Source organism: Erpetoichthys calabaricus, chromosome 4, assembly GCF_900747795.2.
Source record: "Erpetoichthys calabaricus chromosome 4, fErpCal1.3, whole genome shotgun sequence".
In the NCBI taxonomy this organism is placed as follows: domain Eukaryota; kingdom Metazoa; phylum Chordata; class Cladistia; order Polypteriformes; family Polypteridae; genus Erpetoichthys; species Erpetoichthys calabaricus.
The window spans coordinates 133,199,983-133,212,176 of record NC_041397.2 but is presented as its reverse complement, the minus strand read 5'-3'; the positions used below and the strand labels follow the sequence as shown (position 1 = coordinate 133,212,176).

Below are 12,194 nucleotides of genomic sequence, written 5' to 3'. Positions count from 1 at the left end.
CCTGGATTTCCCTGACCCCATCAGATTCAAATTTGCCTTTTACTTTTACACGCAGACAATTTCCTGTTAGATTACCTTTGCAATGACAATTAATAAGGCACAGGGCCAAACTTTCAAAAAGATATGCCTGTATCTGCCAAAACCAGATTTCAGTCACGGACAATTGTATGTTGCTCTCTCCAGAGTTCCATCTTTTCATTCACTTACAGTCGTATCCTCAAACCCACCCCATTTGGACAATTGTGTCTTTCAGGAAGTGTTCACCCATCAATACATAATTATGCAGCGTATACTACGCTGCAGGTCGGCTAGTGTATATATATTGTGGAAAGAGAATGCAGATATAGATTCAAGTGTTTGGTTACCCTCATGGCTTACCCGTTTATTTTAGAACTTAAGTGAAAAGAAAAAGTGCAAAACATAAATGTTCAGCTATTGCCGTTCTTAAGTCAAAATGCTCACACAGCATTAAGGAGTTTCGTCTCCTGTAGGGCATGGTCCTCAAGTGATAGCTACTTCTTCTTTAGTGTTGCTGGAAAATATGAGAGCTCCCCCAGTAGGGGCAGGGTCAGGTTAGGCATGTTCTGCGTTGGGTGCCCATGGACTGTGGGAATAAATAAGAGCAGTTAGTGTTCCTTCTGTCCATGGGGTGGAATTACTCACTGTAACAGAACCCCGAAGGGGTCCCTTAAGCACACATGTTTGACAATATATATCTGTTTTTAATGTCTATTTTGTGTGTTTTACTGATTTTAAGCTAACCTTTATTTTTTTCATATTTTTTCCAATAATATTATTTATTTAATATATATTCTCAGGGTGCACCGTATCATGGAAGCTTGTTATTAACCCTGTATTGCAATACGTGTTGTATGTAAGTTAAGTGTATTGACTCATACCTAGTACATACATGAATTTGGGGTGGGGAGAGTGGCAGAAATCTGCCCAGGCATCATTATGTTACAAGCCGACCCTGCTCTTGCCTCACATCTTCAAAGTCTGTAGGGAGTTAACACACTTTTCCACTTGCCTGCATGGATTTTTACTGCATCCCAAATCAATGTGTGGTAAGTTTAAAGATCACTCTGAATTTCCTGTGTATGAGTGAGTGTGGGTAGATGTGTTTTTGATCGAAATTGACAAGAGCCGCATCCAAGGTTTGTTGTTGACTTTGCACCTGGAATTGCCAGAATAAACCCTAAATTGGATTAAGTAAGTGACATTACAGAATGATTTCATTTAACATTTTTTTCTCCAGTTAATTTGAATATTTAAGATATTAATCCTTCAGGTACAAACTCATTGAAACCCTTGTATATACCATTTCTTTTGTGCTTTATTTGTTGGACCTTATGCAGTAGTTATAACTAAATTTAACAAAATCAAGTATCTCTGTGTGTGTTTGTATGACCTTGCAAGCTGTGGCTTGTGACAGATACAGTTCTCTCCACTAGGTGCAGATGATCCACCCTCTGGAAGAGGTGTTGGTGAGGACATCAGGGGGTACTTAGTGTAGTCTGTGCATGGATCCCATGGCACAGTGCAGTGACTGTAAAAATTGGCATGTTCCTTTGCATAAAATATAAAACTGAAGTCCTGACTACCTGTGATCATGAAAGATCCCTGGACATCTTTTTTAAAGAGTAGGGTGTTTCCAGATGTTCTGTCTAAATTGCCCATCATAGCCTGGTCACTCCAACCACGTAATCATCCCCTTACCCTTATTGGCTAATAATCTCTCTCACCCCCTTTACCACCTAATGATTAATGTGTGGTGAGAGTACTGGCGCAAAATGGCTGCTGTCGTATCATCTAGGTGGATGCTGCACATTGGCAGTGGTTGTAGTGCCCTCCTCCCCTCCACCATCTGTGTAAAGCCCTTTGAGTGTCTTGAAAAGTGCTATATAAATGCAATGTCTTCTTCTAATAATGGAGGTGAGTCTTTTGGCCTGTCAATACTTCACTAACCATTCAGTCCACTATTGGTAGAGATCAATGCTTCATCTGTTAACACAAAGGTCCTACTCCAAACAGACATGTAATAAATATTTTAGAAGTTGAACTAAAAGAAAGCCATGTTTTTCTCCCACAGTCTAAAGAAGTTATGGTAACTTATTTCACAAATCTAAAATTGCCTCATCTAAGTGTGATTGCATGCGAGTCAGACCTGCAATGTCTTTTTACTCTAAACATTGTCAGGAGAGGCTTTGGGCCTCTGCAACACTGATTTGGATCGAAGGCTTTTGATTGTGTTGTTATCCCTAAATATATGTGTATATATTTATTGTTTTTTAGACAGAAAACCTAATAGATTTCCTTTCATTTCACAAAGTTTAAACTACTATTCGCTGCAATAATGATGTCAAATTCCTTAGTATAACCACACACTCCTTAACCTTAATGCCTGAATTTTTACCATCAATTATTCTGGGATTTAAATTCATCCCCGAGTTAGTAATTGAAATTTATGTTTGTTCTGCTTGCAGAAAAAAGTCAGGGACACCTTAGAACACAAGATAAGATCAGCTGCCAATCTAGAAGAGCTACTACAAACCATTCATTATGAAGACTGGAAATTGTGGAAGTGCAGATTGAAACTCAAAGCTCTGGTAGACAGTCAAGACACACCACCTTCCACTTCCTCGTCCTCTTCTTCTCACAGATCTACACGATATGCGGCTGCTGCCTACGATCTGGAAATCCTGAAAGGTATGAATAGAGAAATGTTGACCCCATGTTACTAGGTAATTACTAGGTAATTTTAAAATGAGTTTCTGGAGTTGTGGATATTTACTTAAAGTTGTTGCTTATCTCTGTGGCAATGGGTACAAAACAAGAATCCTTAATAGATGGGATGCCAGTCTATTTGAAGCTAATTAGTAATATAAATTTTAAAAAAAACGTAGAAGCAAAAATCACATTAAGTGGGTACATAAATGGTTTTACCTTCCTTCCAAACTATTTTTAATTGTGATTAAATTGCACAGCTAAAAATATGATTGAAGATTGAATGAGATGCACACTGATTACTGTTTGTCCAAATGAAGGGAATATTTATTAAGAAATGATTAATCTCAAAAGTCCTTCTTTACATTGTGGATGTTATAGACAGGGGTGCCCAACTCCAGTCCTGGAGGACTGCAGTTGCTGCAGGTTTTCATTCTAACCCTTTTCTTAATTAGTGACTTGTTTTTGCTGCTAATTAACTTCTTTTGAATTCATTTTAATTGACTTGCTCTTGAAGACCCCTCAATTGTTTCTTTTTCCTTAATTAGCAGCCAAATAACAATGAGATACAAAATGAGCCAAAACAGGACCAGCAAACTGTGACCATCATACAATATCTGAAAATAGGTGAAGGTCTCAGGAATGCTGATCTGCTCTTAAACAAAGGAGAAAAATCCCAAATTTTGGAAATGTCTGTTATTGCACAATGAGAGCAGCAACAAGCCATGGAATTAAAGAATGAATTTAATTAACGACAAGACTCAGCACCTCATTAAGCAACTGGTTGCAGTGAAATTGGTTGGAGTTTGAGGCCCTGACTTAGTTGATCTTCTATTGGCTCACTCACTTCACATTTCACTTCTGTTTGGGTGCCATTTAAGGAAAGAAATGAAGCAATTCAGAGGAACGATGAAGAAATTCAAGGAAACATGTCTTAAAAACCAAGTCAATTAAAATGAATTCAAAAGAAGTTAATTAGCAGCAAAAACAGATCACTAATTAAGAAAAGGGTTAGCATGAAAACCTGCAGCCACTGCGGCCCTCCAGGACTGGAGTTGGGAACCCCTGTTATAGACAATAGGTGTCATTTCACAAAACAACAAATATCGACAGGGATGACATGCAGTATTAGCAATCATCATCACACTCTTCAGTGTCAACAAGAAAGCGAAAATTGGCTAACTCCTATGTGGAGATGCTATTTATCCCTTTTCTCTCAAAGTTACTGCCCCGTTTACAAACCCTCTCAAGGCTTGTCGGAGCTTATACCCTGCCAAATGGGCTGCTGCCATTTAAGTCTCTTGGTGCGCTTAGCCTTGCTCTCTACCCTGCCTTGTTTCACTGATAGCTTCCTCTCCAGTGTATGTGAAGAGCCGTCTGCAAACTGCTATACAGTACAATTTTTTGGCTGCAGTTTTTCTTTTTATCAATCAATCATTCAATCAATCAATCAATCAACTTTATTTAAAGTGCATAATTACCACGTAGCATGGTCCTAATACTCGGTACAAATAAAAAGAAAACAAGTACAAAATATACAATAGAAAAAAAGGAACAAAATTTTAAATGATACAAAAAGAACGATATTGATTTAGCTAAAACAATATTAAACATATCATGTTAATGAATAGGAACAAGCAATAAAAATAAAAAGTGTATTTAGGAAAATATTTCAAACATGATAAACCTAACTCAGTTTTAAGGCAGATTATAATGAAAGGAGTAAAAGTTATTTTTTAATTTAAAAATTCCCATTAAATACGCTTCTTTAACACATAATGGAAGACCACTCCCAAGGTAATGCGTGTGATAGACAAATGTTTTGTGACCAATTATTTTCTTAAATTTGGGAAGGATCAATAGACCAGCATTAAGAGAGCGAACTAGACGTACCGGAGTGTATGGTGTAATTAGTTCAGCTAAATACGGTGGAACAAGTCAATGCAAGTCCTTATACTGTACATTAAAAGAAGAACTTTATAATCATGTCTAACTTGTACTGGTAACTAGTGAAGAGAAGCTAACATGGATGTTATATACTCAATTTTTTTTGCTTTGTCAAGATTCTAGCTGCAGAATTCTGAACAAGCTGAAGACTTTTAGTAGCACAACTAGGAAGACCAAAGAATAAGGCATTATAATAATCAAGTGAACAAATGCATGTTTTAATTAATATTCCTATGCCACAAAAAGATAGATCAGATTTTTGCAATATAACATAACATATAATAGCATATACTGTAATATATAATGTGCTGTCTTGGTAATAACCTTAATATGAGACTGAAATGTGAGACAAATATTAAAGAAACACTCCAAGATTTCTGATTGTTGAGCTTCCAGAAATACTATGGCGATCAATATTAACACTTAAGTTCTCACATAAATGTCCATATCTGGCTGGTCTAAAAACCAATAACTCTGTTTTAGTAGTGTGAAGTCCAGGACGTGCACAGCCACCCTAACCTGACATAGACAGGCAGAACACAAGTTTCACCATACAGCACATGTTTATTTTACAGCTGGGGAAGCTCTTTCTCCGCTCCCCACAAGAGTACAATGTCCACAACACCAAGTGGAGCACAGTCCCTTCACCTCCAGTCCTCATTATAGGCTTTGTCCTTCTTCCTCCTGACTCTGGCCATTGAGAAGTGGTGACTGGCCCCTTTTATAGGACACCTGGAAGGACTCCAGGTGTCCAGTGACCTTTTTCCAGCAACAATTGCTGGTATAGCAGAAATACTGCCAAACAGGGCCTAGTAAACATCCAGGCACCAAAACCATGGCCCTCTCTAAGCCAAGGAGGCTGCCCTTTATCTGTCCGGGGGAGACAGTATTCAGAATAAGCCCTCTCCCACGGTCCTTCTGTGGCAGTACATCCTGACCGAGTAAGGGCCTCGGCATTCCATCACAGTAGCTTTTAACAGCAGAAAGTTCATACCCATTGCATTGTCTGGAAGGAAGGATAGGCCTGGCCAGCATAATGGAGTGATTTATACTCGACCAGGAGGCCATAATGGAAGGACTGGCCGAATGGGCTCACTGGGAGCAGTTCATCCAAACAACAGGTGGCAGTGTTCCTCATGGCTGGACCAATTTAAGACACCTGTTGGGTGGCATGAGAATTGGAGTCTGGAGGCACAGCCCTGTTGGGATCTTTGAGGACCGCCAGAGGGTGCTGCCAGGGGAAGGACTGCCCTAGTTTCCGCGCGACCCGGAAGTGTGGGAGAACTTGAACAGGAAACCAGAAGCAGTTCCCAGGTTGACTATAAAAGAGAGCTCACCGCCTCATTGGAGTTGAGTTAGAGTTGAGAGGCAGCGGGCAACACTCTTGGAGGAAGAAGTAGAGATTTGTGAATTGATTTATTTGGCTGGTATTCTTGTAAAGAAGGGATTTGGGGTAAATTAAAAAAGTATTGCTGTGTCTGTGGTTTGGGGCTCAGTCGTGCCCCTGTGTGGTTATACTATCAATTTTTTTAATATCTGACAGACATGCCTCTAAATTTAGAAGATAGTAGAAGTTATTTGCCTTTGCAGGTATATATAGCTGTGTATCATCAGTGTAAAAATGAAAATGAACACCATATTTACAGTGTTCCAAGTGATGTCATCAAGAGAAAGCATACAGATAGAGAAAAGCATAGGGCCAAGAACTTTTCCCTGAGATACACCAAAGTTTACCTCAGAAAATTCAAAGATAGTATTATTGTAACCTATACATTGAGTTCTATTTGATAAATAAGTATGAAACCATGAAAGTACCGTCCTCCGAATGCCAATATGCTTTTCCAACCGGTTAAGAAGTATGCTGTGGTCTGTGTTAAAAGCTGTACTCAAATCAAGAAACAGTAAGACTGACATCAAATCAGAATCAGCAGTGGTCAAATGACCATTGATTACTCTGGTCAAAGCAGTTTCTGTGGAATGACGCGACCAAAAGCTGGAGTGAAATTTGCCAAAAAGATTATTTTCAGACAAGTAGGCAGTAGGTTGATTAGCAACAGCCCTCTCAAGTAATTTCAAACAAAAAAGAAAAACTGGAAACTGGTCTGTAATTGTTCAAAATCTGTGGATCCAAGTTAAGTTTTTTAAGCACTGGTTTAACAATGGCAGTTTTAAAAGCTGAGGGAACCAAGCCGATGAAAAGCGACTTATTGATAATATTAAAAGTAGGACTAATAAAAACAGGAGACATTTCCTTAAAAAAGATTAGATGGTATAAGATCTAATATACAAGTTGTAGATTTAGAAACAGTTATCAAGCTGGACAAACCCTTAGGGGAACCTATTTCAAATCCTGAATAATTACAAGTAGGCCTTACCCCAGTACTTATAACCATGAAAGTATTAGAAAGTTCATAGCTATCATTCTGAGAAAAATATAGATCACTGATTTTATTTGTAATAAAGTCAACCTTATTTTTAACAAAATCTCAGAAACCCATCACCAGTGAATCAAGAGCTATAAGAAAACGTATTCTGTGTATATCAAATAAAAACCATGGACCATTTCTATTAATATTAATCAAATCAGAAAAGTAGACTTTCCTAGCAGCTGAACGTGCACGTTGATCATTTTTAAAACTCTATACCCAGGAACAATGAAAAATCTCTTGCTTTGTCATGTTCCACCTGCGCTCAAGTTTTCTACAAGTCCGTTTTGGAATACATTTTAAACCCATGGCACTGATTTAAACCAGGTACATTTTCTTGTTTTAAGAGGTGCAACAGATTTAACCAGTTTAAGAAATGCACAAATCAGATTATCTTTGGGATGATTAAGAGAAATACAATCTAGCATACCAAGGTAGATGCTCATCTAGTCTAGACTTAACATTATAGTCAATACAATGAAAAGTATATGTATCAGGCTCAGGACATTTACATTTAGTAAAGAGAAAGTTATGTAAAAAAGACACAAAAATAATATGGAACTGGAGCCCTTAAAATCAACGAGACATCAATGTCATTCCCCTTTGAGAAACTCAAGTCCAGTGTGTTTCCTCAGTTATGAGTAGCACCCTTTACATGTTAGATAAAGTCTAAGGAAGTAATAAGATCTATACATTTCTTTGCATTAGAATCAGATCTGTCATTTACATGCAGATTAAAATCACCCAGTAAAGTTACTTTATCATATTTTACAAGAGGAAGAATAATCAAAAATAACTAAGATTATGGTTGTACTTTGGGGGTCTATAAACAGTTAATACAAGAACATGTTGTTGAGTTCTAATAACTATTTAGAATATCTGAATATGGACATTGCCATTTTCATTTGGAACTTCAGAAATTATTAAATCAGTGCTGAGCCCCAAAACAATTTTAGTGAGTGCTAAGCTGTCCTTGTGGCGTTTCCTCCATGAACTTATTTTTCCTCTAGATCTTGTCCATCTGTTAACATTCTAACTGAGCGTAATATCCTACCTTTCTCTTTTCTGAATTTCAGATCAATTGCACCATTTTTTTATTTTTTGTTACCTGTATGATTTTTGATTTTACTGCCCCCTTTACCAGCTATTTCAGTCAATCTGCTCCTACAATATGTGTGTGCTGACGGTTTGACTTTTATAAGCTTTTCTGGTGTTTATTTTTTACAGTATTGTATAAAGTACCCCACAGCCATACTTCAGTAAAAGCAGATACCTTTCTAGAAAAGGACTTAAGTAAAAGTTTTCCATGAGGAAACTATTTAAGTCAAAGTTTTAAAATATCTAATACTATGTATGTGTACTTTATATATCAATAAATATTTTAAATTACTCTGATGAAAAATGTATTCATTAATAATATACTTTCTTGCATATAAATTATTTAATAGGAAACACCACTCTAAACAGGTAAAGGCAGTGTTCTGTTGTCTGATATGAAGTTTCATTTGAAAATAGAAAATCTTGACATAGTGTTTATCCCAAAATATAATATGTGATCACCGTTTTATCACAAGCCAAAATTCTTTACGAAAACAAAGCTAATCATTTAAATAACAAAGTCACTCCCAATAAACTCTGGTTCTGCACTCCTGTTGAATCTTTGCCTGTAGTTTGATTCTTTTGGAGTTGTCATTTCAAATGTTAATTGCTATTCTGAAATGTATTCAAAAGATTCAATTTTAATCTTCCGAAGCTAAGCAGACATCTTCACAGAACTCTGCAAGCTAATACCAGCCCCAGATTTGCTTTTGTGGTAGGCTGGAGTTCTGAATCTTACTAATAAAGTTAGAAAAAATAACAGGATGAGTAACAGGCTAGGGCCACATAAGCATGCCACTGTAATTTTGCCTGTCAATTCCAAACCACTGAGACCTATAACCAATTACATATGAACCAGTAACGGCGTACTGCACGATAACATGCAGTGAATACCTGTATACTTGACTTGAGCATTCATAATTTTCATACTCTTTCTCTGTACGTTTAGCATTCATTTGTTCAGAGGTTGATGTGTTTGCTGCTTCCTGAGCAGCTCTTCTTTTCTCCACCCTAGCGTCCCGTTTCTTCTCTTCCTTCATCGGAATCTTTTCACATTAAAACTGATTAAGTCAGTGTTTGTGTTGCAATTACTTAGTTCGTTTTCTTACATTTTTCACTTAAGCTGGCACTTAAGTCTTCAATCTGCCTCAAGAATAATTTAAGATATGAAGAGGTAGGGAAGTGATGGCGAGGTGGTAGGGATGAAAACGGCGGCCATAAGCATGCACCACATGCCTGCCCTGTTGGCCGATGCTGAGAGTTGATTTTGCAATAAAATAAAAATAAAAAGAAGGATAACCTTGGACGTCAAAGCGGATAGTAGACGTCACGTAGTATATGTGTACCATATTTCAGGTCAATACATCAAACGGTTTGTGAGCTACAGGTGATTTAAAATCCTGGACAGACAAACGAACAGCCATGGTAGCATATCTATATATATAATTCACTAAGCCGCCGACAAGTAGCCACCCATGGAAAGCACGCAAGATAGCCACGCCCACTGTATATAATTCACTAAGCTGCCGACAAGTAGCCACCCATGGAAAGCACGCAAGACAGCCACGCCCACCAACTCTAAGACCATTGGATACGACAACAACTCGCAGAGCCACGCCCACCAACTCGGACGTGACGCCTCGGAAAACACGCCGTCATTTATGTTCGTTTGAGCTACAGTCCACATGCACCTCTGAGCCACGTTGACTTTTTGGTTACGACGCACGACCATGTGCACCATCGCAAACTGTTTTACATGCTACATACAGGAATTCGCATCCGCAACAAACATGCGTCTTCTTAGATGGTCCTGCAGGAGCACGGAAAACGTTTCCCCGCCCACCAACACTCCTTATTCCCCGGCCCATGTCCACCCTCGCTCTCTAGGCATTCACACTGCCTGCTCATGTGCCCGGACGCTACAACTCACCGACCATCCCGTAAGTCGCTTTCGTCTGTGCTAGGAGTCCACATGCACCTCTGAGCCACATTGACTTTTCATTATTCTTTTCAGTTATGACACCCGACCGCGTCCACCATCGAAAACCATGGGAAAGAAACAACGAAGCCCCGCCCAGAAACTCTACCCCTCCTCCCACGTGATAGGGAATGCACCTCAGAGCACTGACCGCCAACTCGAACAGCTCATCAAACACATACTCACTCGCTTTGGTCTGTGCTGCGGTCCAAATCTAGCTGTGAGCCACATTGACTGTTCATTTGCCTTCCATTGCCACCGCTTCAAATGAATTTCATGGAAACAACACTTCTTTCAATGTTATACAGATTCCTGCATCAGGTAATTGCACGCACGCTACACTGAATGGATCAACGTGTGTCTACCCGGCGCAGAGAGACGTGGGTAAGCCGTTGAACCCCATTCGTGCTGGAAACCCAGTAAGTGCGGGTCATATGCTCGCACTGATTATGTGCCCTTTGTACACAAACCATCCCCCCCCGCTACTACCATGGTCAGGTGACTTGGTGGATTTTATATATAGAAAATCAGCCAAAACCGCAAAGATCAATGAAAAGTCTACGTGGCACAGAGGTGCATTTGGACTGTACCAGAGACAAAAGTGAATGAGGCGCTGTTTGGAAAATGAACAGTCAACATGACTCACAGGTGCATGTAGACTGTGCAAAGACGAAAACGACTCAGGTGACGAGTTGGGGGTGGGCACATGAGCAGGCAGTGCATACTGAACGAGAAATCTCCAGTTTTCAGTCACGGACAATTGTATGTTGGTTCGTACCGTGCATTGTTACAATGTTACTTTTCTTGGTGGTTTATTAAATTACGGATTTTTCAAATGTTAATTTTTTCCCTGTGCTTAAAAATCATTAAAAAAGTGGCCTGATTATGCGGCATATGCTACGCCGCGGGTGGGCTAGTTATATATAAAGATTTTGAAATGAGTGGTGGAACAATCACAGGAGGCTGTTGCAAGCAGGTGAGGGTGGGGAAAATGTGGAAGGTATGGAAGTTTGTTTCTATAAGAAGGTAATTCACATAAAAAAAACCCTTATTTTTAAGAAATCCCCTCCCTTTTATATTTTTGTCCCCCTGTATTTCCTCCCCATAAAACTCCACCCAATTTGACCCCAACCTGGCAACATGGTAAACTAAGACTAACTGCACCTCTCTAATATTGAGCCTCACCCCAAACACCCAGCCACGTCCCTTTTGGAGGCTGCAGTGAGGACTGCAGTGAGTGCCCAGTCCTGTCTAGGAACCTCATGTATAATGCAGTGCATAGAATACAAATTAAAACATGGCATGCGGACAAAAGTGGAAATGTACGTATGCACAAAAAAATTCAGATGCACAAAATCATGCATAAGACAACTTCCATGCACTTCTGCTCCATAAATCCCGGTCAGCGTGAACGTACACGCGCCTGCTGCCCCACCCTGACTCCTCCCAGAATTTTGCATATTTTAATATGCAAATCAATGTAAATATCACCTTCCGTTCAGTGTTTGGTTAAAAGACAATGGCAAAAGCACAAAAAGAAGAATTTCAGCGAATGTAAAGTGGAGGCAAGGAAAAATGTACTATTTGTTGACTTGCATGGTGGTATAAGCAACAAAAGTGTGGCGGAGACACTCAAAAGGTCAAATTCAGAAAGTCGCATAGTGCCCAAAATAAATAAGAAGCGGTCAGATATCACAGTTGACAGGAAAATGTAAGTTGCAGCCCACTGTCTATTTATTCTGTTTCAGACAATATTACAAAGGTTGAACCTCATGCTGATGACATGATGGTACTGATGTGCCGAGAATGTTTTTGGGCGCTGGCTGCACACACACCTCTGCCTCAGAAACTGCTGGGCAACCATCTGACTCTGTGCAGACATAAGCAGTTTTGAGTCATAAAACGCAATATTGGATGCAGTAAGAAATGTGGCCAATGAACTAAGGAATATAAGGGCATTCAAACGAAGTTATAACGCTGACTGATTTGACTGATCATTTGGTGGGTCAGGGTCAGGT

General features: G+C 39.2%; 1 protein-coding gene across 1 annotated transcript in view; it reads left to right on the top strand.

Annotated features, from left to right (window-relative positions):
* vegfd (vascular endothelial growth factor D) overlaps positions 1–12,194 on the top strand; it is a 67,059-nt gene that overhangs the window by 32,855 nt on the left and 22,010 nt on the right. Inside the window, exon 2 of the mRNA XM_028799801.2 lies at positions 2,487–2,709. Coding sequence (XP_028655634.1) covers positions 2,487–2,709 — 223 coding nt within the window. The remainder of the gene's footprint in view (positions 1–2,486; positions 2,710–12,194) is intronic.